This window comes from Zingiber officinale, chromosome 3B (assembly GCF_018446385.1).
Source record: "Zingiber officinale cultivar Zhangliang chromosome 3B, Zo_v1.1, whole genome shotgun sequence".
Lineage (NCBI taxonomy): Eukaryota > Viridiplantae > Streptophyta > Magnoliopsida > Zingiberales > Zingiberaceae > Zingiber > Zingiber officinale.
The window spans coordinates 118,632,423-118,658,518 of NC_055991.1; the positions used below are offsets into that span (position 1 = coordinate 118,632,423).

At 37.4% G+C, this 26,096-nt stretch overlaps 2 protein-coding genes across 3 annotated transcripts; one reads left to right on the forward strand and one right to left on the reverse strand.

Moving 5' to 3' along the window:
• Window positions 1-516: 516 nt before the first annotated feature.
• Window positions 517-2,644, reverse strand: LOC121967416 (putative pentatricopeptide repeat-containing protein At3g15130). Its single transcript, XM_042517618.1, has one exon. It carries the CDS (start codon window positions 2,623-2,625, stop codon window positions 1,282-1,284), a length of 1,344 nt encoding a protein of 447 aa, XP_042373552.1. The 5' UTR covers window positions 2,626-2,644; the 3' UTR covers window positions 517-1,281.
• Window positions 2,645-2,867: 223 nt separating this feature from the next.
• LOC121967417 (NAD-dependent protein deacetylase SRT1-like) lies at window positions 2,868-23,377 on the forward strand. Of its 2 annotated transcripts, none has more exons than XM_042517619.1 (14): window positions 2,868-3,267; window positions 4,067-4,096; window positions 4,178-4,270; window positions 5,786-5,905; window positions 7,234-7,334; window positions 7,509-7,617; window positions 8,052-8,131; window positions 8,418-8,517; window positions 18,143-18,196; window positions 19,090-19,183; window positions 19,299-19,381; window positions 22,005-22,072; window positions 22,170-22,272; window positions 22,693-23,377. In XM_042517619.1, the coding sequence occupies exons 1-14, from the start codon at window positions 3,169-3,171 to the stop codon at window positions 22,987-22,989; spliced, it is 1,431 nt and encodes a 476-aa protein (XP_042373553.1). In that variant the 5' UTR covers window positions 2,868-3,168; the 3' UTR covers window positions 22,990-23,377. The 2 variants fall into 2 exon arrangements, with proteins under 2 accessions (XP_042373553.1, XP_042373555.1); XM_042517621.1 differs by having other exon boundaries at window positions 8,418-8,496.
• The last annotated feature ends 2,719 nt before the right edge of the window (window positions 23,378-26,096 follow it).

A 26,096-nucleotide genomic window follows, 5' to 3' on the forward strand; every position in this document is an offset into this window, starting at 1 on the left:
TGAACTTTTGAGTCAGAAGAAGTAGAGTTCGGATTAGAGTTAACAATCAAAGACCTCGCGGGCAATTGAACCCAACCACCGCTCTTGGTTTGCTCGCGAGGGAGTAGCCGATGCCGTGGTCTGAAAAAGAAGATACAAGCAACTTGGCCCTTTCTCCTTCCTACCTCTTTCCTTTCTCTCCTCTCCTTTTCTTTCCTTTCCATACTCTTCCTCCCCCTTATCGCGTCCAACATAATCAAGGCCTTAGTTATCGATCAATTACGCTAACTCAATCTTCACTCCCTAAATATCAACAACTAGTACTAAGAACACACTGATCACTTTGAACAGCTATAGCATCTATATCAAACGTCTATACTTCACCATCAAACTAGTCTTGTTGATCGGCCTTACCGAAAAAAAGATGCAATATTACAATGGAATTGATATAGACGGCTGCTATCACAATTATGAGAATGTTGTAGTGCAAGACAGAACTGTAAACTAGAATGATATAACTTTGTTGTATTTGTCTCATTCATATTTCTCACGTCAACCATGAATTCAACATTTAAAGAATGATTAGATTCACTAACAAAATTTATATATAGGCACAAATTTCATATCAAACTTATTCAATGAAAAAGAAAGAACTTGTATTTGACAATACATATGACTGGGAAAGGCGATTAGAACATACCACTGCGAAACTAAGCTCCAGGGAGTCTCCGTATCTAGTTCGGTGTTGAATTGTAATGTTTAGTACATATTCGAGCTTCCGAATCAAGTTTTCTCCTTGCTGCTATTGTTTCTCTCACAAAGTCCATTGCCGTGTGTGCTAAATTCCAAGTGTAAACAAACATTTCCTCCCTGATGTTACTTAAGTGATGAGCTAAATTCTTGTACTCCGTCCAGCTATTTAGTCTATCAGTTAGGATATCTTTGTCTTTATCAGATTCCTCGTCTCTTGGTTCTTCAATCAAACCACAATTTGGATGATGTAGAAGGGATGACAAGAATATGTGTATCCACAATATCAATACGAGACTGACCTTATGAAGGATATCTAACTTTTAAGAGATACTCAAACTCCAAACACATTCACGACCTTTGCATACATTCGAACCAGAGTCTGATCATGTCGACCAAGGAATTAAGCTGATTGTATTCTCCCACATCTTCTTTCAATCCTTTCACATCCATTAACTTTCTTACTTCAACAACTTCATTCCAAAAGCCAGCATTGTTTCAAGTAAATACTCGAAAACTTTATCTTTTGACCGAACAGGCATCCAAACACATTCAAACTGAATCGTAACCATTTCGTAGGCTGAAGGAATCAACCTGACTGTGCCCCACATCTTTCTTCAATCCCTTCACTTTCATTAATTCTCTTACTTCACCAATCTCATTCCACAAGCCAGCAGAGGCATACAAGTTAGACCACTCCACATGAATCCCTGAATTGTAAGGATCGAATTCCAGAGCCATCTTAGCAGCAATCTTCCCTATCTCGACGTTCCCGGAGTTTCTGCAAGCACTAAGCAAAGCACCCCAAACACTGACATTCAAATTACCACCACCAGATTTATTTTCCATCATCATCATCTCATTGGCAAACTTCCATGCCATCTCCAAATTCCCTGCTTTGCAAAGCATATCAATCACACATCCATAATGCTCAGCTCCAGGAACCATACCGTGCACACGCAAGATCGAATTGAAAAAGTTGAGACCCTTGATCACATTACCCGAGTGACTACAAGCTGAAAGAACAGCCAACAAAGCAATCTTATCGGGTTCGATCCCTTCAAGTAGCATTTTCTCGTATGTTTCTACAACCTCAGCAAACTTCCCATTCCGGCCGTAAACATTGAGCATCGAAGTCCATAGCACGACGTCCTTGCGTGTTACATGTGCAGCCATATCGAACACCGAGTGAGCCTTGGCTACAAGGCCGCACCGTGCATACATTTCCACCAAGGAGCAAATGAGGACAGCGTTCTCGGTGAAGGCACTCCTGCGGAGAAGGTATGCGTGCGTTTGCAAGCCCAATGGGGTGGCCGGCGCCTCGGAGCAAATCTGCAAAACGGCGGACACGGTGAAGCCGTCGGGCTCCAGTGAGAGCTCGCGCATTCTGCGGAAGAGGCGGAAGCCCTCCGTCCAGCGCCGGCTCTCGACGTATCCGCCGAGGAGGGAATTGGCGCAGACCGTGTTTCTGTGAGGCATTTCGTCGAACACCTGGGAGGCATCCTCCACGGCGAGCGATCGGGCGTAGCAATCGATCAGAGCGCCGCAGACGAAGACGCTGGAGAGACAGCCGGAGGTGAGCCCGCGGGCGTGGATCTGACGAGCGAGGTCCGGGGAGGCGACGGTGAGGGCGGAGCAGAGGGAGTAGGAATCGGAGGGAAGGCCCAAGCTGTTGAGGATTGCGAAGGAGAGTAGCGCCGAGGAGCGAAAGCCGTGGCGGGCGAAGGCGGCAAGGAGAGAGTTCCAGCGGGAAGCGTCGGCGGGGTGGCGGAGGAGGAGGAGGAGTTTGGGGTGAACGGCGGCGTGGGGGAGGAGGTGGGTTCGGAGTAGGCGACCGTGGAGGGCCTTAGCGGCGGTGCCGGCGGCGGAGATCCGGGTTGCTGGTTGGATTTGCATCAAAATTACAAAGATGTCTCGAATCGAATCTTTTGATAAATTTGCGAGGGGCTCATAGATATTACACCTTTATAGATTTCACCCCCAAAATTTCTTATTTTCTCATTACCCCTTTTTTGGGTTTAATGCTCAACCCAATTTCTTACCAGAATTTCAATTGGCTATCATTCTGGACCCACTTGAGAGCCTGTCTCTTAAGCAGACGTCAAGTATCTACAGTGTAAATTCTCCGTTCTCGCAACTTTTACGGACTTCGATGTTCTGTTTCTTCTTTTGCCAGCTTCGTATTTCTCTTCGGAAAATAGCGAGAGTGCCTTCCTGTTTTTTCGATCATTTATTTTACTATCTTCTTTTGCCATCTTCGTAGTTCTTAGGGGAGAAGAAGGTAGAGGAGGGCAAAAACGTTTTTTGATCAGTTTTTTTAAAATGTTTATTCAGTTCTTAGGGTAGAAGAAGAGGGAGGGACAAGGGTTCTAGATTGGGTTTTGTACGAGGTGAAGGAAGAAGAAAACAGTAGAAGCAGCGGAGGAGAAGGTTGAAGTCATGTCTTTAGGCTACGCCGAGAAGCTCTCCTACCGGGAGGACATCGGCACTGTGGGCATGTCGGAGATCTTCGACCCTTCCGACATCCTCCATCAAAAGGTATTCTTGCTTTCCCTGTCCTCCTTTTTGTCTCCTAAATTGCTGCTCGTGTTGATTTATCCATTATTGTAATTTTAGCAATAGGAAAAAGAGAGAGAGAGAAAAATGTGAATGTGCTGTAATGTGCTGCTTTGAGAAGCAAAATAAGACCCATTACGGATGCTTCTTTTGTTTTTTGTTCATTCTCTTGCCATCATCATCAAGCAGTATCCATTCCAATTATTTGACATCAGTTACACAAATTCAGCTCTCTATTGAGCTTTTTGAAAGACTATCACTATTCAAATTGATCATAGTTTTTTTAATTATATTTGCTCTAGATGCAAACAATAGTAGATCAATTTAAAATAAATCAGTCCAATGGTTCCTAGTCCAAACACTACCTATGACAATTAACTCCGCCATGGCTGATCCCAAGCCCGGATAAAGGAGGAGAGTTACGCTAGGTTAGGTTGTCAGCCAATGCCAAAGAAAGACAAATGTTATGTATAGATTCATCAAACTATTGTTATTAATCGTTCAGAGACCGCATATTGTTGTCCATATAAAAGAGATTCCGAGCCACTTGTTTCATTAATTTTATTTTAAACTTTTTGATTCCTTTACAATTGCTCCCTCTTTGTAAGTAATCAACTGCATCACTTTATAGCTTTTACACCTATTTTTCACGTCGTCTCTACTTGTTTTTCTTAGCTTATCATCTATTAATGCTACACATTATTGCATTGAGATTATAATTGTTTCTTTTTTACATTTATTTTATGGCAAAATGTTTTTAAATTATTTTGGTTTCCTGTAGATTGAAGAGCTTGCCTTGATGGTAAAAGAGGTAAGAAAATGAGGGTGTAACTCAAATCTTTAAGATTTTTGAGTCTCATCTTTTTCTTAAACAGAACATCTATTATGGCAGAGCAAACATTTAGTGGCATTCACAGGAGCTGGGATTTCTACTTCAAGTGGCATTCCTGATTTTCGAGGACCTAAGGGCGTTTGGACTCTTCAGGTAATGTCATCTCAATTATACCAATGTACATTCGCTGACTAGCACCTTCTCTTTCTCTTTTACGACTTATTTATGTTATTTGAATAATTCCTAGTGGTTTACTAGAAGTTTTTTTTGTTAATCAATAGAGAATTTTGGCTGCAGATGAGTTTGAAATCAGAACTGAGCTTGTCTCATTCAATTATATCTCTAAAAAGCACTGTTCCTTATTTCTTTTCATTTTGCCCCCATTTTTACATCATGAAGAAGTGAAAGGTCTTACTGTCAATAGAGGAGCCTGTGCATAGAAACAGAACATTGTGCATTTCATTCACTTTCTGATACAAACACATTTGGAATTTGAAAAATTCTTATTGTGTATCAAGGTTTGAAATCTTGTTTCCAACCGGGGTTTCGGTTTCCGGTCAAAAAGAGATGTGTTGGTACCATGCTCACAATGCCAACACACGGTGCTGAAGACACCTCAAAAGGAATTGGATAAGAGGAGGAAAAAGAAAGCCCTAACCTTATTGTGCAGTTGGCGCAAAGCTCGCGACAATGTCATCAAAGGCCTGTGCATTTGTGGATGTCGTTATAACAGTGGAAACCTCTAGTCGCATTGCCTCGAATAATGGAAACCTCAGCTTTCTCTCAAACAATGGAAGTTTTGAACGACTTCATCATCTTGGACCAAAAAAGCCTCAAGCTATTTTGTCATCTCAAATAGCTTGATGAAGCTTAACTGTCACAGGCTGAAGGATTCAAGATGCCACTTTGACAGAAGGGAAACAATGATGAGCGGTTTCTGGTCCAAGTCTTGATCGAGCATGTACCACGTGCCACTCAACGGGTGGAAAGAGATGTTTCACCCATACCGACTAGCATAGAACGGGACTTAAATCCTTGTGTGCATTCTTGTTACAATAATTATTTTCATAGAGCATGAATCTAGTTAATTTTACTAGAATGCCATATTTAACCAATTCTGTAAGGGTTATGTTTTTTGGATAATCTATCAATTTCAGTAATGCTAGGAGTATAATGAGTTGCTGGCTAAATAGGCTGTGTATTCAAAACGTCGTGCATCCACATTTGCTTTATTTGTACAATAACTTGTTTTTTCGTCTATAATATAGTGGTTCAAGCTGAAGTATTCCTTTTTCCCTTTTGGTACTTCTTTGTTTTCAACTTAATGGGTCATTCTGTTACCTCTAGTTTATAGTGACATCACATTTTTCACTGTGTTCATGTGGCTTTTCCACAGATCCAGAGTCATTTTTCTGATCCAATTACAAAGATTTTCTTATGGATAAAGTAACATAAGAGGTCTCTCTTGTTAGAGGGGTGAATGATGAAATTTCCAGTTATTGTCAGACACTGGAAGCTGATTATACTAGCTAGTACTGAACTTTGTGGACTCATTCTTAGCACGCTTCAATTCTTTTGATCAGTGCAATCTATGCAGATGCATTTGCTACCACAATTCCATTAGCAACTGCTATGTATAATTAACTAATTCTTTCATCTCATGTCCAGCGTGCAGGCAAGGGGTTGCCTGAAGCATCACTTCCTTTTGATCGTGCAATGCCAAGTTTGACTCATATGGCTTTAGTTGAATTGGAGAGGGTTGGTATCCTTAAGTTTGTTATCAGCCAGGTAATTGGAATCTTCTTGTTCATACCTTGATATCTCGAACAAAAATCATTATTGTTTTGTATGTGAGGGAATTGATTTTACATTCTGAAAATCACATGCAACAAAAATAAAAATTGACAATAGGAGAGATTGGAGCTTTCTCATCTGGAAGTATGGATGTTCATTTCAAATAAACAAGAGTTATTTAATTGACTAATCGTTTTGTTTTTTTGTGTACTATTGTAGTTGACTGAATAACCACTTGTCCCAAAAGCCTGAATTATTAAACAAGAGGCCAATCTATATATTTATATTCTTAATACTCTCCCTTTATGTGTGGATGAGTATACTTGACTTGATTGGAGATAAACTAATGGGATAATATTACCACCTATTCCAAAAGCGTGAGTTATGAGGAAAGAGATAAATCAATATATTTCTATTCTTCATATGAATTGTACATGTGGTTGTCATTTCTTCCATCATCATCTGAGCCATTTCCTACTAATGTCATTTGCAATCACTAAGTTCATATAAGACTGACAAGCAAAATGCTAATGCTCACTGACACCAACAACTTAAATATATGATGGCTCCTAAATTTCTAGCATAGACACGACTAAACAGAAAAATAGAAAAATCAGAAGATAAAAAATTCTCTATGGTTATGCTATTTATGGTGTTAGACTTCTGCAATGCCTTCGGATCCATTACACCAGTTAAATTGGTTAAACTAGCTATCTGTATGGTTCCAAGACATTGGTAATACCTTGTACAGCCAATAGATGAGTTACTTTTTATTACATTGGCAAGCCCTAAATTCCTCTCTGTATAGGATATTTAGTTATAAGATCCTTTAACTATTTACAATTTGCATCTAAGTATTCATTTAGACTTACATATATAACAGCATAAAATAAATACAATTTTGGCCCAAAGTGGCACTCATCAATGCTGAGACTGTTTTAAGTCTATGCCAGGAAGTTCTTTTCTTGTTTTGTTTTTTGAGGTATTATGTTCACATACCATATCCAATGTCACTGAGATTAAGAAGGTCCTCTAGAATGAAACCTACTCGTGATTAAAGCAGGCTGTTGAAAGGGCTGTTGCATATTGCAGGGTCTCCATTTTGCCCACCTTACCCATGAATAAGGCAATTAAATGAGTTGGAAATTGATTCTCTGGTTAAGCCTCTCATGAATAACACCATCTTGGCTATTTTCCTAGGTTTCTCTATGATCATTTATTGTTCTTCAATTCAGGGTATTGCAGTTTTTCCTATGTTTCAAGTGCATGCTTTTGATTGCGACTTCTAATATTAACACACCATGTTGTAACTTTTTTGCTAGAATGTAGATAGTCTTCATCTGCGATCAGGAATACCTAGAAAAAAGTTAGCTGAATTGCATGGAAATTCCTTTCGGGAAGTTTGCCCTTCTTGTGAAACTGAGTATGCTTTCACCACCATCCTTATTTCTTTTATAAGCTATTTCTTTGCTCCTGATTTTGTCACTTTTTTAACCAGTATGAACACAGTGTTTTCCACTAAGATTTACAATATCTTGCTCGTCTTTTGTAAAAATGTATAATTTTCTCATTCAATATAGTTTGTAAACCCTTCTAGGTATGTACGGGATTTTGAAGTTGAAACCATTGGGATGAAAGAGACATCAAGGCGTTGTTCTGATACAAACTGTGGTGCAAAGCTTAGGGATAGTGTTCTTGATTGGGAGGTGATAAGCTGTTACATTGTCTGGTTGTTTGAATATTGCTAAAATTTCTACTTCTTGCAAGTGCATGCTATATTAGAGCTAGTACTTCTTGAATGTGCAATTTCTGTAGTTTATTTCTTCATTGCTCACAGATATACTTTGATATATGTACGGACATCTATCTTATAGCTTTTTTATGCTGCTTCTTAAAAAAAAGTACGTTATAGCAACCAACATCCTCAAACAATTTGTATAGCCATTCTTTTTAAATAAAAATGACACATGGACTTGCTCATTTGTTCCAGTAATGTGCTGATGTATCCTCATTTAATATGTAAGAAGAACAATTCATGTATCCCATATGATTGCTTGTCTGTTTCATTATCGTTCAAATGCTAATGTTTCTGGTATCTTTTTCATGAGAAGTTTGTTTTCACGCCTTTCACAACCTGCAGGATGCTTTGCCCCCTAAAGAGGTGAATGCTGCTGAGAATCACTGCAAAACTGCTGACCTTGTATTGTGTTTAGGGACTAGGTAATCTTTTGCTCTGCGGGCATCTGGAAGATCATAAATTATGATAAAAAGTACTTATGCTGCGACACTTGCTAATATCGTGTTTTCCTAACTTCAAAAAATGTTTGTTTGTTTTTTTGCTTATTCTTTACAATGTTAATGAAGAAAGAAAGAATTTCCATACATATAGGGAGAGCTTCAGAGTTTTATGTTTTGAATTACACTACTAATTTCTAAAGATTGTGTACTTTTTTTTGTTCAATAATGTTGTAGTTAAGCTTTCTGATTGCTATGTTGTTCCACGTAGTTTGCAGATAATGCCCGCTTGCAACTTACCTTTGAAATGCATCCGAAACAATGGAAAGATTGTGATTGTAAATCTTCAGGTATCAAAGTATCTAGTCATGGTGGGATATATATTCTCATTTTGCTCTATCCACATTGGTGTTAATATTTGAGTGTTATAACATCTAAATGATGTTATAAACTAATGTGGATAAGTGTCATAAAAGCTACACATTAACAATGTTGAATTCTTTGATTGTTGTTAATGAACACATTTTATATAAAAAAAATTCAAAAATTAAGAAAATAAATTTTGAATAAAATAATAAAAAACAATAAATAGATAGTGGGACACACAAATAATTAATATTAATGTTAAAATGAATGTGAGTGTGTGTTAAGAAAAGAAAGTATTAATATAATGGGTACGTGGTATGCTATTTGAAGAGGTGACGTATATTAACGGTCAAACCAATGCGGATGCTTTGCATAAAAACGACATTAATGCAGAATAAGGATGTTTTTCCTTGTCAACTTAATCATATTTCATGCAGAAATGACAGACTAATAAGCATATATATAAATCAATTATCAATGAAGATAGAACGGGATATGTAACTTCATACCACTCTAAGATAATAAATAGAAACTATTTTATTTCTAAGACATCAATGAATTGATTAATTAACAGAAAATGAAAGATGTAATTTTTTCAAGAATATTGTTGAACTGAACCTGCAAAATGTTCTTTTGATATGAAGGAAACAATGACAGGCTATACAGTTCCCTAACCATTATCATCCATTGCATACTTCCTCCTAAGTGTTTTTTCTTTTTTCACCTTTTACTTTTCACAATACATGGATATAAAGGAAAAAATTACATAGATTATACGTCATTTAACAATACATTATTTTGTTAAGTTCTCAATAGACTTACATAACTTACACTTCTAAGCTATTAGGTTAGCAATTTTTTAATCATTTTATAAACACACACTTGTGATTCTAACACTATAGACAATGCGAAATTATTGCATATGACATGATTGTATCAAAACATTTTCTTCATCGTAGTGATACCACATGTATCCTACTTCTCAAGTTTTGTCCTATAGCATTTGAAGGACATTTCTACCATATGATATTAATATCCTATAGCCTTATATTCATACTCTGTATTAAACAAAGCACCTCCAAATGATTAGCAAGTGCAGAATTAGTAACCAAATAAGACTTGTTATAATCCGAAACTTAATTAGACTCTACATGTATGTTATGAAGGTTTAATTATGATTTATTGGGAATAAAGTAGTGTTTATTGCTGAACCAAATAGTTTAAAGGTTTGATTTAGTGATTTCAATTTAATTTCAGTTTGGGCTTGGAACAAACTCAAATCAGATTTAAAATGGACTTATTGGTTTGGACCAAGGTGAACTAAACCGAATGTATCCAGCTGATTGGGTTAGAATAAAGTATAGGTTGGTTGAATTGTTAAAATCACCTTTCTCCTAATGCTTCCATCGGATCACATGCCCTTCATCTCGCTCTAGGGTCGGCGATGAGGGGCGCTCGATCTTAGCGAAATCACCTTTGCTTCATTCTATCGGATCACATGGGCACCACCTCTCTCTCCCATTAGGTGTAACATCAGAGCTACCTTCTTCCTCGTCTGCAAGTTACCGCCACCCACTCTGCTCACAATTGCATTGACTTCCTCTCCTGTCCAAATGCCACTGCTCACCTCAATCTCTCCCTATCCTCTTCCTCACTCTCATGATGTTGCTCAACGGGCAGCTTATTCAACTATGCGTTGCCTGGCTACCACCGCCAGAGGCATCACATAATCATAGTTGTGTCACCAACTGTAGTTGTTTCCTCTTGTATTGATCAAGCTATCTAAGTTAGTTGTTTACCCAGTCACATGGCCTTACTAACACAAAATGATTTCAAATGTTATAGAACACAAGATTAGTTGATGAACATTCTTCTCGCCTAAGTGTGCTCAACTTTTTGAACACCAGAAACAAACTTTTCAAAAAGATGAAAAGCTAGCATTAGAGATGCTCGAAGTGCAAGATTTTTAACACCCTTCTCGCTTTCTAAGTTCTCCCCTAGCATCAACGGTGCTCCAATTCTCGAGCCCCCTGACTTTCATTCTCTCAAGCTTGCATTTATATAAATCGAGTTAATGGGGCGAATTGATCCGATTCACCCATGTCGTTCAAACATTTAAGTAACAAGAGAAAGAAGAGTGACTCACCCAACGCCCTATCTGAGAAGATGGAAGCAAAAGAAGAGGCAACAAAGTGGACGACGGTGAGGTTAAAACTCCATCTCCTCCGTTGCATTCTGTGTTATGGCCATCTCACCCCACCTATCTACCAGGTTAAGATCTTCTTCTTGAGTTCAATTGTTATCAATATCTTACCTTATGTAGTTGATATTTTGCTGTCTCAGTGTCAAAATGGACATTAACTTTTTATTATCTCGGTTTGAAAAAGGATTCGTAATTACATGTTGTAAATGCCAGAGGAGCTCCTCCTCAATGATAGGATTTAACTGAAACCATGCTCTAGAACAGATGATAGAGTCTTTATCCATCTCGTGTTCTCATTCTACCCACGGATGCAACAAATATGTTCCTTACCTCAAGGATTCAATAGCAAACCACAAGGAGGATTGTAGCTATGCACCTCGCCCTTGCTTTATCAAGGAATGCACATTCAAAGCACCAAATGGAGCCCTTGTACGACACCTCACAACCGAGCACCACTTCATGATTCACAACTTCAACTATGATGTTCCGCTACGAGTCTCCATGGACTTAGCGGAGCCATTGCTAGAACTCAAAGAAAGTGACGATGGCGTCAACTTCGTGCTTCTTAATACTTTCGATAAATGTTCAGACCATAGAAACTTCTTAGTTGTGTTTTGTAGTCAATCTCGTCGTTCCAAGAAGTTGTTTAGCAAGCTGGTAACGTTGTTGGACGAGGGAATGGAGCTTCGACTTAAGGTTCTCGTCAAACAATGGAAAAGATTTTTTTCCAAACAAGTCTTTCTTTTCATTCCGGGTACCTTCTATGGTCAAGATGGAAAACTCGACTCATATGTATGTCGAGGTATAATCCTTTCTGCATTTTGCTCATTGGAGAAAAAGGTAATTTCGCTCACCCAAGCGAGCAGTATTGTCGGCCCCACAGCAAGATACAGATATGTAAATCATGGGGGTATTTTGTGCTAGCGCAAAGGTCATTTGCATGGGAAAGTCACGCATCCAACGAGATATTTTGCACCTACAGGAAATTGACCCCAAGATCTATTAGAGCAAACATCCATACAACTTATTCAACTACGCGTTGTCTGACTGCCACTACCAAAGGCATCACACAATCATAGTTGTGTCATCGACCATACTTGCTTCATCTAGTATTGATCAAGTTATGTAAATTAGTTGTTACCTAGCCAAATGACCTTACTGACACAAAATGATTTCAAAAGTTGTAGGCAACAAGATTAGTTGATGAACACCCTTCTCGTTTAAAAGTGTGCTCAACTTTTTAAACACCAGAAACGAGGTTTTCAAAAAGCTAACATTAGAGATATAAGTATTCAGCTTATCAACACCCTTCTTGCCTTCTAAGTGCTCCTTTAGCATCTAGGGTGCTCCATCTCTTGAGTCCCTTGATCTTCATTCTTTCTAACTTGCATCTATATAAATCCAGTTAATGGGGTGAACTGATCTGCTCCACTCATGCCAGTCAAATATTTAAGCAACAAGAGAAAGAATAACGACTCATTCAGTGCCCTAACTGAAAAGATGGAAGGAAAAGAAGCGGCAAGTGGACAACGGTGTGGTTGAAACTCCATATCCTCTATTGAACTCTATGCGACGACTGTCTCACCCCACCTATCATCAACCCCTTACATTATGTAGTTGATCTTTTGCTATCTCAGTATCAAAATGGATATTAACTTTTTGCGGTCTAAGTTTGAAAAATGATTTGTCATTACATGCTGTAAATGTTAGAAGATCTTCTCAGGATTGATCTGAAACAACGTTCTAGAATAGGTGATAGAGTCTTTATCCATCTCCTGTTCTTATTCTACCCACGGATGCAACAAATATGTTCCTTACCTCGAGAATTCAATTGCAAACAACGAGGAGGATTGCAGCGATACGCCTCGCCTTTTCTTCGTTAAGGAATGCGCGCTCAAAGCACCAAATGGAGCCCTAGTACTACACCTCACGACGAATCACCACTTCACGATTCACAACTTTAACTATAAAGTCTCGCTACGAGTCTTCATGGGTCCAACTGGGCCATTGCTATACTTAAAGCGAGTGACGACAACGTCTGCTTCGTGTTGTTTAATACTTTTCGATAAATGTTCAGACCATATTAACTTCTAAGTGGTGTGCTGCAGTCAATCTCGTCCTTCCAATAAGTTGTTTTGAAAGCTTAGCGAGATCGGACGAGGGAATGGAGTTTCGGCTTAAGGGATTATTTTTCAAATAAGTCTTTTTTGTGGTTCCATGAAATAATCCTTTTCATTGTTGGACGGGAGCCTTAAGCCGAAGCTCCATTCCCTCGTCCGATCTCGCTACTAGCTTTTGAAACAACTTCTTGGAAGGACGAGATTGACTGCAGCACACCACTTAGAAGTTAATATGGTCTGAACATTTATCGAAAGTATTAAACAACACGAAGCAGACGTTGTCGTCGCTCGCTTTAAGTATAGCAATGACCCTGTTGGGCCCATGGAGACATGTAGCGAGACTTCATAGTTAAAGTGGTGATTCGCCGTGAGGTGCAGTACTAGGGCTCCATTTGGTGCTTTGAGCGTGCATTCCTTAACGAAGAAAAGGCGAGGCGTATCGCTGCAATCCTCCTCGTTGTTTGCAATTGAATTCTCGAGGTAAGGAACATATTTGTTGCATCCGTGGGTAGAATGAGAACAGGAGATGGATAAAGACTCTATCACCTGTTCTAGAACGTTGTTTTAGATCAATCCTAAGGAGATCTTCTAACATTTACAGCATGTAATGACAAATCATTTTTCAAACTTAGACCGCAAAAAGTTAATATCCATTTTGATACCGAGACAGCAAAAGATCAACTACATAATGTAAGGGGTTGTTGATAATGATTGAACTCGGGAAGGAGGGCCTAACCTGGTAGATAGGTGGGGTGAGACGGTCGTCGCATAGAGTTCAATAGAGGATATGGAGTTTCAACCACACCGTTGTCCACTTTGCTATCGCTTCTATCTTCTCAGTTAGGGCACTGAATGAGTCGCTATTCTTTCTCTTGTTGCTTAAATGTTTGATTAGCAAGAGTGGCTCAGATCAGTTCACCCCATTAACTGGATTTATATAGATGCAAGTTAGAGAGAATGAAGATCAAGGGACTCGAGAGAGCACCCTAGATGCTAAGGGAGCACTTAGAAGGTGAGAAGGGTGTTGATAAGTTGAATGCTTATGTATGTCTAATGTCAGCTTTTTGAAAACCTCGTTTCTGGTGTTTAAAAAGCTGAGCACACTTTTAGACAAGAAGGGTGTTCATCAACTAATCTTGTTACCTACAACTTTTGAAATCATTTTGTGTCAGTAAGACCATTTGACTGGGTAACAACTAACTTGATCAATACTAGATGAAGCAAGTATGGTCGATGACACAACTATGATTGTGTGATGCCTTTGGTAGTGACAGTTAGACAATGTGTAGTTGAATAAGCTGTATGGATGTTTGCTCAAATAGATCTTAGGGTCAATTTCCAGCAGGTGCAAAATATCTCGTTGGGTGCGTGACTTTCCCATGCAAATGATCGTTACACTAGGACAAAATACCCTCATGATTTACTTGTCTGTATTTTGCTGTGGGGCCGACAATACTGCTCGCTTGGGTGAGCGAAATTACCTTCTTCTTCAATGAGCAAAATGCAGAAAGGATTATAGCTCGACATACATATGAGTCGAGTTTTCCATCTTGACCGTAGAAGGTACCCGGAATGATAAGAAAGACTTGTTTGGAAAAAAATCTTTTCCATTGTTTGATGAGAACCTTAAGCTGAAGCTCCATTCCCTCATCCGACATCATTACCAGCTTGCTAAACAACTTCTTGGAACGATGAGATTGACTACAAAACACAACTAAGAAGCTGTTATGGTCTGAACATTTATCGAAAGTATTAAGCAGCACGAAGTTGACGCCATCGTTACTTTCTTTGAATTCTAGCAATGGCTCCGTCGAGCCCATGGAGACTCGTAGCGGAACATCATAGTTGAAGTTGTGAATCATGAAGTGGTGCTCGGTTGTGTGGTGTCGTACGAGGCCTCCATTTGGTGCTTTGAACGTGCATTCCTTAACAAAGCAAGGGCAAGGTGCATAGCTACAATCCTCCTTGTGGTTTGCTATTGAATCCTCAATGTAAGGAACATATTTGTTTTATCCGTGGGTAGAATGAGAACATGAGATGGATAAAGACTAGCATCTGTTCTAAAGTATGGTTTCGGTTAAATCCTGCCATTGAGGAGGAGCTCTTCTGGCATTTACAACATGTAATTACGAATCCTTTTTCAAACCGAGACAATAAAAAGTTAATGCCCATTTTGACACTGAGACAACAAAAGATCAACTACATAAGGTAAGATGTTATTGATAACGATTGAACTCGGGAAGAAGATCTTAACCTGGTAGATAGGTGGGGTGAGATGGCCATAACACAGAATGCAATGGAGGATATGGAGTTTTAACCTCACCGTCGTCCACTTTGCTGCCTCTTCTTTTGCTTCCATCTTCTCAGTTAGGGTGCTGGGCGATTCACTCTTCTTTCTCTTGTTACTTAAATGTTTGAACGACATGGGTGAATTGGATCAATTCGCTCCATTAACTTGATTTATATAAATGCAAGCTTGAGAGAATGAAAGTTAGGGGCCTCGAGAGTTGGAGCACCATTGATGCTAAGGGAGAATTTAGAAAGCGAGAAGGGTGTTAAAAATCTTGCACTTCGAGCATCTCTAATAGCTTTTCATCTTTTTTGAAAAGCTTGTTTCTGGTGTTCAAAAAGCTGAGCACACTTAGGTGAGAAGAATGTTCATCAACTAATCTTGTGTTCTATAACATTTGAAATCATTTTGTGTCAATAAGGCCATGTGACTGGATAGATAGCTTGATCAATACAAGAGGAAACAACTACAGTTGGTGACAACTATGATTGTGTGATGCCTCTGGCGGTGGTAGCCAGACAACGCATAGTTGAATAAGCTGCCCGTTGAGCAACATCATGAGAGTGAGGAAGAGGATAGGGAGAGATTGAGGTGGGCTACACCTAATGGGAGAGAGAGGTGGTGCTCATGTGATCCGATAGAATGAAGCAAAGGTGATTTCGCTAAGACCGACGCCCCTCATCGCCTGCCTTAGAGTGAGATGAAGGACATGTGATCCGATGGAAGCATTAGGAGAAAGGTGATTTTAACAATTCAACCAACCTACACTTTATTCTAACCCAATCAGCTGGATCCATTCGGTTCAGTTCACCTTGGTCCAAACCAATAAGTCCATTTTAAATCTGATTTGAGTTTGTTCCAAGTCCAAACTGAAATTAAATTGAAATCACTAAATCAAACCTTTAAACTATTTGGTTCAGCAATAAACACTACTTTATTTCCAATAAATCATAATTAAACCTTCATTACATATATGTAGAGTCTAATTAAGTTTTAACAAGTCTTATTTGGTTACTAATTCTGCACTTGCTAATTATTTGGAGGTGCTTTGTTTAATACAGAGCATGAATATAAGGCTAAAGGATATTATTATCATATGGTAGAAATGTCCTTGAAATGCTACAAGCCAAAATTTGAGAAGTAGGATACATGTGGTATCACTATGATGAAGAAAATGTCTGTGTAATATGCAACAATTTCGCATTGTCTATAGTGTTAGAATCACAAGTGTGCGTTTATAATATGATTAAAAAATTGCTAACCTAATAGCTTAGAAGTGTAAGTTATATAAGTGTATTGAGAACTTAATAAAATAATGTATTGTTAAATGACCTATAATCTATGTAATTTTTTCCTTTATATCCGTGTATTGTGAAAAGTAAAAGATGAAAAAACACTTAGGAGGAAGTATGCAATGGATGATAATGGTTAGGGAACTGGATAGCCTGTCATTGTTTCCTTCATATCAAAAGAACATTTTGCAGGTTCAGTTCAACACTGTTCTTGAAAAAAATTACATCTTTCATTTTCTGCTAATTAATCAATTCATTTATGTCTTAGAAATAAAATAATTTTCATTTACTATTTTAGAGTGGTACATGAAGTTACATATCCCGTTGTATCTTCATTGATAATTGATTTATATATATGCTTATTATTCTGTCATTTCTGCATGAAATATGACTACGTTGATAAGGAAAAACATCCTTATTCTGCATAATTAAATGTTGACATTTTTTATGTAGGGCATTCACATTGGTTTGAACGTTAATATACGTCACCTCTTCAAATACCATACCACGTACCCATTATGTTAATAACTTTCTTTTATTAACACACATTCATTTTAACATTAATATTAATTATTTGTGTGCCCCACTATCTATTTATTGATTTTTATTATTTTATTCAAAATTTATTTTCTTAATTTTTGAATTTTTTTAATATAAAGTATGTTCATTAACAACGATCAAAGAATTAAACGTTGTTAATGTGTAGGTGTTATAACACTTATTCACATTAGTTTGTAATACCATTTAGATGTTATAACAACTTCATATTAATTGCAGATAATTGCTATCACATATGTCAAGTTAATTGATTTTTCCTTAAAATTAGTTGAGAGACACAATAGGGATTTAGCTGGAAGTGATATGAAACTTGGAGCATCGTGCCACTACCAATCATCTAAGATTTGGTTTTAAAAAAGAACACCTGTTCAACCTTGACAAACAAAAGTCTTTTGGATTTCTGTACGAATAATAAAAATACACGCAAGATGTGCATAAATATACCTTGTTATGACATGAACAGTTTGAATCTTGTGCTCTTGGAAGGCAATAATAATCTTATGCTGAAGTGGATGAACCACAAAAGTCAATACTATGATCTGGATCATGGATTTTTTGATTGTTCTACCAACTTGCAACAATCTCTCCTGAAGTTCGTTTCAGTTTGAGAGATTAAAATTGTAGGTGAAACTTTGCAAGATCTGCCTTACGCTGCTTTAAAATACAAAGATAGAGATATCGAGGTACAAGGTAATGCAGAATGATAGTGGTTGAGTGGAAGATCCATGCCTTAACCTGTTAATACTTTGTTTGAAGAAAACTTGAGATTTAAACCTGAGAGCTAAATGCTTTACCGAAGAAATCTAAGCTGTGATATAAACAACAAAAATCTAACATATCTGAAGATACTTAATTCCAGTTCTTGCCTACAGATAGTTATCTCCTATAAATCTCTTCACATTTGTAGCTAGAAGCAGAGATTGAGAGTAAACTTCTATTTTGAAATTGAAATTATTGTGCAAAATGAATTCTGATTTTTGTCCTTTTATCAGTTTCGACAATTAAATTATGTTTTCTAGTTGGAAACCTTATGCATTCAAAGTAAGAAATAAAATAAGTTGATGAATTTCCTCGGTTCAATTATTACTTATTCTTCTGCTTCTGTTATCCCGATTTTGGGTACTGATGAGTCTCATCTTTCATTTTTTCGCATCTGACTTTTGACAGCCAACTCCGAAGGATAAAAAGGCTAGTCTGGTGATTCATGGGCTTGTGGATAAGGTGGTTTCTTTTTTCTCTACTTTTGCTCACTACCTTCTGGGATTATCTATGGTTTATTACCATTGTATCTTTTTGAAAATTGACTTGTGGATAAGGTGGTTTCTTTTTTTCTACTTTTGCTCATTACCTACTGGGATTATCTATGCTTTATTACCATTGTATCTTTTGAAAATTGACTTATGATAAGTAAAATGTTTCGGTGCTGCTTTTGTTTTGCAGTTAACTCCCCATAAAGGATGGTTTTAACTCAAGTTAGGGATTATTCTTAAAAAATTCGGCCTTAGAAATGTGAATCGTCCTTGGACACAATTTTCAATATCAATGTAGAAAAGTGAAAAACCTTACCTCTAACGCTTCTCAGACACCAAAAAACTATCCTCAGAAGAAATCCTTTCTCTACAAGTTTCTTGGTCTCCCACAACTTCAAACCAAAATGCTCCTTTGGTGAGATATTTGTAGCCCTACCAGTTACCGTAAAAAACATGCTGAAAATCATCCAAAAATCCTAAAAAAAGATTTATTTGTGCTTGAGCTATAGTTGGCCCTATTGGGTCGTATATGTTAGCGAACTCAACATGATATTGGTTACATTTTTGCTGAGCAAGATCAATTGTAATTGTTTGTTCTAGTCTTAAAACACTAATGCTGAATGCCATCCTAAAGAACTATCACACTCAATTTGATTATTACACTTGCTCTATGTTTCCATAGATTTTTGCACATTCAGTTTCTATTTTCTTCCACTGTACACTTCTTCTGTTAACTTAGCAGCATTTGGCTTCAATCTTACAGTAGCTTGGCTTATGGGTCTGTCTACTTTAACTCCGCAAATTCTACTATACTTTGATTTTTTTATTCTACCATAATGCTAATCACGGTGTGAATTATAACAGGTCATTGCAGGTGTCATGCTCTTTCTTAATCTGCGAATTCCTCCATATATCCGCATCGACTTTGTTCAGCTTGATCTGTCTCATTCGCCAAAAAGTAAGATTCAAGTGTATTCTTTCTCTGGTCGCAAGAAAGTTCCTACTAGGCCAGAGTAATATATACTCTGTCGATATAAAATGATTGTTGAACTTTTTGCTCTTTGATACTTCAGAGAACACTTACGTCAAATGGACAATGAGGATTATGAGCATACATGGACCTAGAGCTCCATTACCTTTTCTCAAGTCAGTTGAGGTAGAAACATAGTCATATCCAGTCGATTCTCATTCCTCTCAAGTCCTATTATTTGTATATTGATCATCTAGTTTACTTATTTGTTATTGATAAATCAATCAAAGTTTGTGTGATTCAAATATCACAAGTCTGTCTCTTCCTATTTTTATCACTTTGGAACTTTGAAGATTTCTGTTCTGAATAGAACTTAATCAAACTTTAGAAAAAGTTATTGTAGGTTATCCTCGAAGGCTTAGGTACTGGGTGGAAGATCCTTAGTGTAGAAGTAGGCACGCTGACAGATATCAGGAGTCTTTTAATAGTAGACTGGTTGATACAAATATTTTTGAAATATCTTTTCATGTTGATCGACATGGGTTAAATATTTCATTCTGAAGCATCGACCAACAATAAACAGGTTGGGACTGAAGGATCGAAAAGGAATGATAGAGGGGGGGGAGGGATGAATATCGCTCGTTTAAAACTCTTTCGTTTCTTGTATTGATTCGTAAAACGAATATCAAAGCAGCAGCGGAATATAAAACAAGAGACTCAAGTGGTTACTTGGTTCGGAGCCTAGGTCGACTCCTACTCCAAGACCCGAGTCCTTGATCGCACCGTTGGACAATTCACTATCACTCTTCTTTCTGAAATCTTCGGAAAGAAGCAATTCGTACAAATGAAGTATAGCATAGTAACAACCTACTATCTTATATGAGATTAAGTACAGTGCAAGCTAAATGTACATACACCGAAAGAGTAGCGATGAAGATCGTCGGCACTTAGTTGGAGCAGTAGCTTGCATGATGATGAGTAGCAGTAGCACAAACAGAGACTTAGCACAGAGATGAACCGAAAACTTCGTTATTGCCTTGCCTCAAACCTCGAGCTCCCTTTTTATAAGCATGGTTCAGTCGACTGATAAACCCTTCGGTCGATTGATCCGTTCGATCGATCGATCCTCCTATTAGTTGACTAAACCCTATGCTTTGCTTCTTCGCTGAGATCCGATCTTCGCGCATTTATGAACTTTAATGGTTCGGTCGACCGAATAGTGTAGTTTCCCCATTCGCCAAGATACGCCATTAAACATTCATTAATGTAGTGATCGTTCGGTTGACCGATCTTCGAGTTCGGTCGACCGATCAACCTGGCTTCCTTCTTTGTTTCGGCTCGATCTGATCTTTGCCATGTCATCACGGTTCGGTCGACTGATCCTGGGTTCGGTCGACCGATCAAGTTTTGATCGAACTCTGCTTTGTTCTGCTCTGATCTGATCTCTCTGGTCTAAGTCGATTTGGTTTGGTCGACCGATATCTTGGTTCGGTCGACCGATCAGGCCGGTTCCTGTAAAACATAGTTAAACAAAATATGTTCCTGCAAAATAAAAGTTAGCATAGTATAGTATTATGCATGAGTAGTAAATTAAATGGCAGTAATACTGTCTTGATCTCAACTTGAAAACCTTCCGGTTTCTTTAGTTGGATTAGTAACCTAGGGTTTGTTCCTTTCCGGAACACGCCCTCACTGTTGCTCTTCTCCAATTGTTTACCTCAACCTACCTTCTAAACATGGTCCTCCAGACCTTTGGACTTTCTTTACTAAGTGTCTGATCCCTGATCCACTAATGTCTTTTCTTGTAATACTACATTAGCCAACAACAATAATAGTAATACATAACATTATGGTAAAATTAAACTTAGATTTATCATTAGCCAACAACAATAATAGTAATACATAACACTATGGTAAAACTAAACTTAAATTTACCAAGATCCACTGGTTCGGCCGACGGCGGTTCACTCCTTCAAAACTTCCCGTTACCTTAAGATTACCTCCCCCTATAATTTTCTCCATCTGGCTTCACTCACCAGAACCTAGAGTTACCTCGCTCTAGGGTTTTCTCCACCTGACTTCACTCACTAGGACTTAAGGTTACCTTCCCCTAAGATTTTCTCCACATAGCTTCACTCACCAGGACCTAAGATTACCTCCCCCTAGGGTTTTCTCCACCTGGCTTCACTCACCAAGACTCAGCATTGGATCGGCTCATCAGGGATTCGATATCGGGTTGTCCAGACCTTTCGAATCTTTTTACCTGGCTTCCATGATCTATCGAGATTTCCCTTGCCTAGCCGGAACTAGGACTTCCCTTGCTTAACCGTAGTTAGGACTAGTCACTCGGTTGACTTCTCACCCTTGCCTAGCCGCGACTAGGAGTTCTCTTGTTCAAGCTCTATTAAACATATTTGTCGGACATTAAAACTTTGGAGGTCAATTGCACTAACAATGACAAACAACTGAAACCGTCTCATTCTGGTTGGTCACTGAAACCGTCTCTTCACAAGAAAGCAAACATAAGATAGGAAGGCAAATCTCGGCAATGCCAATCTAAGTTGTGTATCAGTTTCCAGCTCTCTAATTGGGTATTTGTGAAGACCGTGCCCTCTAATTGCGGGTCCTGATTGGAAGACTGAAAATTTACAAAATCCTCATTAGTTGTTGGGAAATATGCTTCGAACGATCAGCTGTTTTATGGCATTCTTTAGATAGGTAACTTGTTTACTGCAAGTAATAGGTAGCCTAGTTAACTTAGAAATCATAATTCCTAAAATATTCATTTTTATTCTCTTTTTGCCGGCAGATATCCTTTCCCGAGAGACCAGAATTAAAAGCCACCTTCCTAAATAAGCAGCCATTTCGTCTGAAAAGGTGCTGTTTTGCAAGTCAATTTAACGGGCAAGTCCAACCATAAGGACTCCCTTTATGTTGTCTTCTGCTTTCCCTAAGATATGTTCAGTCTCTGCAGGGAGACGGTGAGAAAAAAGCCGTTGAAGATGCTGCTGATGTTCCACCTCAGTGATGGTTGTAGCTTTCCGTACGCATCCATGGAATGGCCCATTGATTTCCAGGTGAGGATCATTCAGACTAGTTCCATTTCCTTGCTGCTAAACAATGTGTCCATTTTCTTGCAAACAAAATATCTTCTGGTCCTAATACTTCGAAAAGTTGCATTTAAAGTTTGAGATTTAACTCCTAAACTAGTTTTTGAATCATGCAGCGCTTCTGAAATAGATGGTGAAGAAGGATAAAGTAATCATGAAACTATCAAAAAATCTCTTTAATTGCATCTTTTTTCTTCTTCTGTTTGAAATAATAATCACCGAGCGCATAAATTCGTATTGGAGATCTGTTGATGATTATAAGTACCTCGACTGCCAAGTATGATTTGATAACGATAAACACATAGTGTAACTTCTCCGTGTATTGTGATTACTATTTTCTTTTAGTTCGACAAAAAGATTGGTTTACCGCATTACTCAACCTTACAGGTTAAGAAAGGAAGCTTTGTCAACGACAAGGAGGAGGTAGTCAGCAGTCTCAAGAGCACGGTCGAAGAGGGATCTCAGTACGGGCAACATGCCCTTTTAGAAGGGAAGTTCCTTCCGAGGTCTGAAGCCATGGTCGTGGCCATTGCGACGAGCATTTGTAGGTATGAAGCCTCCAAAGAAGAGAGCAGTGGACGACCGGAGACGAAGCCTGATGACTCATTTCCTTTGATCAAAAGGCACAGTGAAGCCACCGCGAATGGCACCATGGCCACCGAGAAGCGATTCAAGAGCTCCTAATTTACCCCCTCCTAGATGACAATGGGATTTTTTGTTTATCAGCGATATGGATAGATGTGTGTAACTTTAGAAAATAGTCTGCCGATCGACTAGTGTGGCTCCATTTGGAAGGACACTTGCGGTTACGGAAATCCTCCCCGAGATTCGGCCAACCTTTTCGATGCACTGAAAACTATCAGCAGAACGATACGATACCCGATGGGCTGGGTGGATTTTGTATGCACCACCACCTAGTTTCTATCTACTACCGATCTCTGTAGGGAAGTGTCGAATAACTTAACGTAGAATGTTTGATTATTTTGTAAATTTTATATCGTGTAATTTATCAAAAATAGGCCCTTGTAGTTTCATCTTCTATCAGAATGTATTTAATTTCTTTTTCTTCCCATTATATTTTCCCAAGAAAATTTTAGGTTTATTATTTTTAAAGTGGGTGATTTTTTCCCATTATATTTTAATTTCAATAATATATATGAAAAATTGTCAAAACCAATAGATTATTAAGAATATTTCAAATTTTTTATTATTTTCAAATGGCAAAGAAAATAAAAATAAAAATGTTTAAATATAATTTAAAACAAGTCTTACATATAGATATAGAAAAACAAAGGGTCTTCCAATTAGATCATAATATCAAAAATAAAAATAATTTAATATTGCGTAGTAGTTACAAATTGAATAAATTGAAAACTAAAATTCTTTTTTATAGAAAAATATCAAACTAATAGAGGCAAACAATTCAAATAACAAAAAAAAAAATGGTAGCAGTTAGTAAATTAGTAAAAAATTTATTTATGTTGCAACATTGAATTTAATTAATATTTTGCATAGATATAGCTTCCTAGGAGGTTGCGGTTGATACATTATTTACTTTAATATATCTTTGATCAATTGTTAGTGAGTATAAAATATCATTGGTTGTCTAAGTTTTTTCATAGAAAGGACTATTATACTAAGATAAAAAATACTTCTATAATTTATCTATCTATATATGATTAGTTAATATTACTAAATTATTTAGGATGAGCCATATGCTCCAATATTTTGCATAGATAAGTATCTATAAACTTTATAGGGAAATAAATTGAATGATACAAACTTCTATTTATAGTTGACTTTGCTACAATATATTAATAATATTGGAAGAAACAAATAAATAAAAGGTTGTCTTTCTTTTTTTTCAAGTCGACAAAGTATGATGGGTTACTTTAATTTTTATCAAAAAGTGTCTCATCCCAAGTAAAATGATACAATTATCTTTAATACTATTCTCATTATTATCTTGTTTATATGTTCCGTCTAAATTTTGAATTGAAATGACATGTTGTAACAATTATGTAGTTGTAGTAACTACGATTTTATAGAGTTGTCACACGCAGTTGTAATAGTTATAGCTTCGTAGCTTCTATAATATGTTTTTTTAAAAGAACTAAAATTATTTGGAGCATTTGAAAAGATTTTAAACAATATTTTTTAGTCTTAAAATCAGACTATTATAAGCTCCACTTAGTTAGTTGTAGATCATTGAACAAACTTTCATTTGATATATTATGCATCTTATGGTTTAATCTGAATCAAAAGTATGAGTTCTCGAAGATTATCCACTTGTGACGATATCTCCTCACTCCCTAAACCTTACATATGTTATAGAAACTATGATTTCGTAGTTGTTATAATGCAAATTCAACTTATTTATCTATCATTCATGTTATAGCGATTACGAAATCAATTGTAGCAGCTATGAAACTGTAGCTGCTACAATGCGACCCATGTGTCAGAAGCGAACAGTGTACTAAAGGATAATTATGTCATTTTACGACGAATGAGACACCTTTTTGAAAAGACAATCAAAATGGGGGTTCTTTAGGAAAAAAAAAATCTTTTTGATATTTGTTAGGGTTATTAATTTAAGTTTGACCTGTCGGATTGATCCGTCCCACTATATAATTTAATTAGATTGAATTGATATTTGATCAATGTATTTAAAGATAAGTTTATTAGATAATTTGTTGTCGGAAATATTCGAAAAAAAATATTAAATTATTTAAAGATGAGCCCAGGAAGAAGAGGTTCTCGTTTGGGCTGAGCCAGAGCATCAGCTCTCTGTTCGCCGACAAGGAAATCGTCACCGTCGCTGCCGGAAACAGAGAGGACCGGAGGAAGGCAGAGGAGGCACAGGCCGACGTGCTCCATGGGGAGCGTGAGCATGGACTCCGCCATGTCGATGCCTATGGGAGCTGCCGCAAGGAGGAGTTCGTCAAGTAGATTGACTTGCTGGTTAACAATTGTAATGCACTAATTTCCCAACGTTCTTATGTCTTGCAAGGAGTGGGCTTCGTATGTTTGATGACTGTTGCAAATCAGACGTGTTGGACTGTTGGATAGTTCATTACGAGCACTTGTAAATTTAAATTTTGATGAGACTCAGCTGTTTATTCATATGTTCAATGGAATGTGAAGAGCTGGATATCTACTTCTAGTTAAAAAAAAATTAAGGAAAAATGATGCTAACATCTTAAATTAACCCCGAAAGTTAAAAAAAAAATAAACAGAAATAAGAAGGGTATTTTATTTATTGGAATGAACTCCTCATTCATTTATTATCAAAAGAGCATTTTATTCCACCACTATACATTTTATTTTTCAAAATTGTCCTTACTTTTAGTATTGTTATAGGTAGCAACTATAAATTTATAGTTACTATATAATTATAATTATCATTAGTTGCGATCCAATCACAAATTCTTTCATACTATGAATTATATTATGGGCATTCAGTAAATGAGTTTAAGACAATCAAACGTATAATATGCACTCAAATAGTAAATATATATTTATCAAATAAATAGAAAAAATCGTAAGGCCTTAGGACATCCCTCAAATAACACTCCCACTTGACCTAAAGTCAATCACTACAGTATCCTAAACCGTAAGCATAGATGTGACTCTCAAACTTGTTTTGTGGTAGAGTCTTTGTCAAAAGATCTGTTAGATTCCTTTCAGTAGGAATTTTCTCAAGTTGTATTTCTTTCCTACTAATGATCTCCTTGATCAGATGATAACGACGAATCACATGTTTTGATCGCTGATGAGACCTCGGTTCCTTT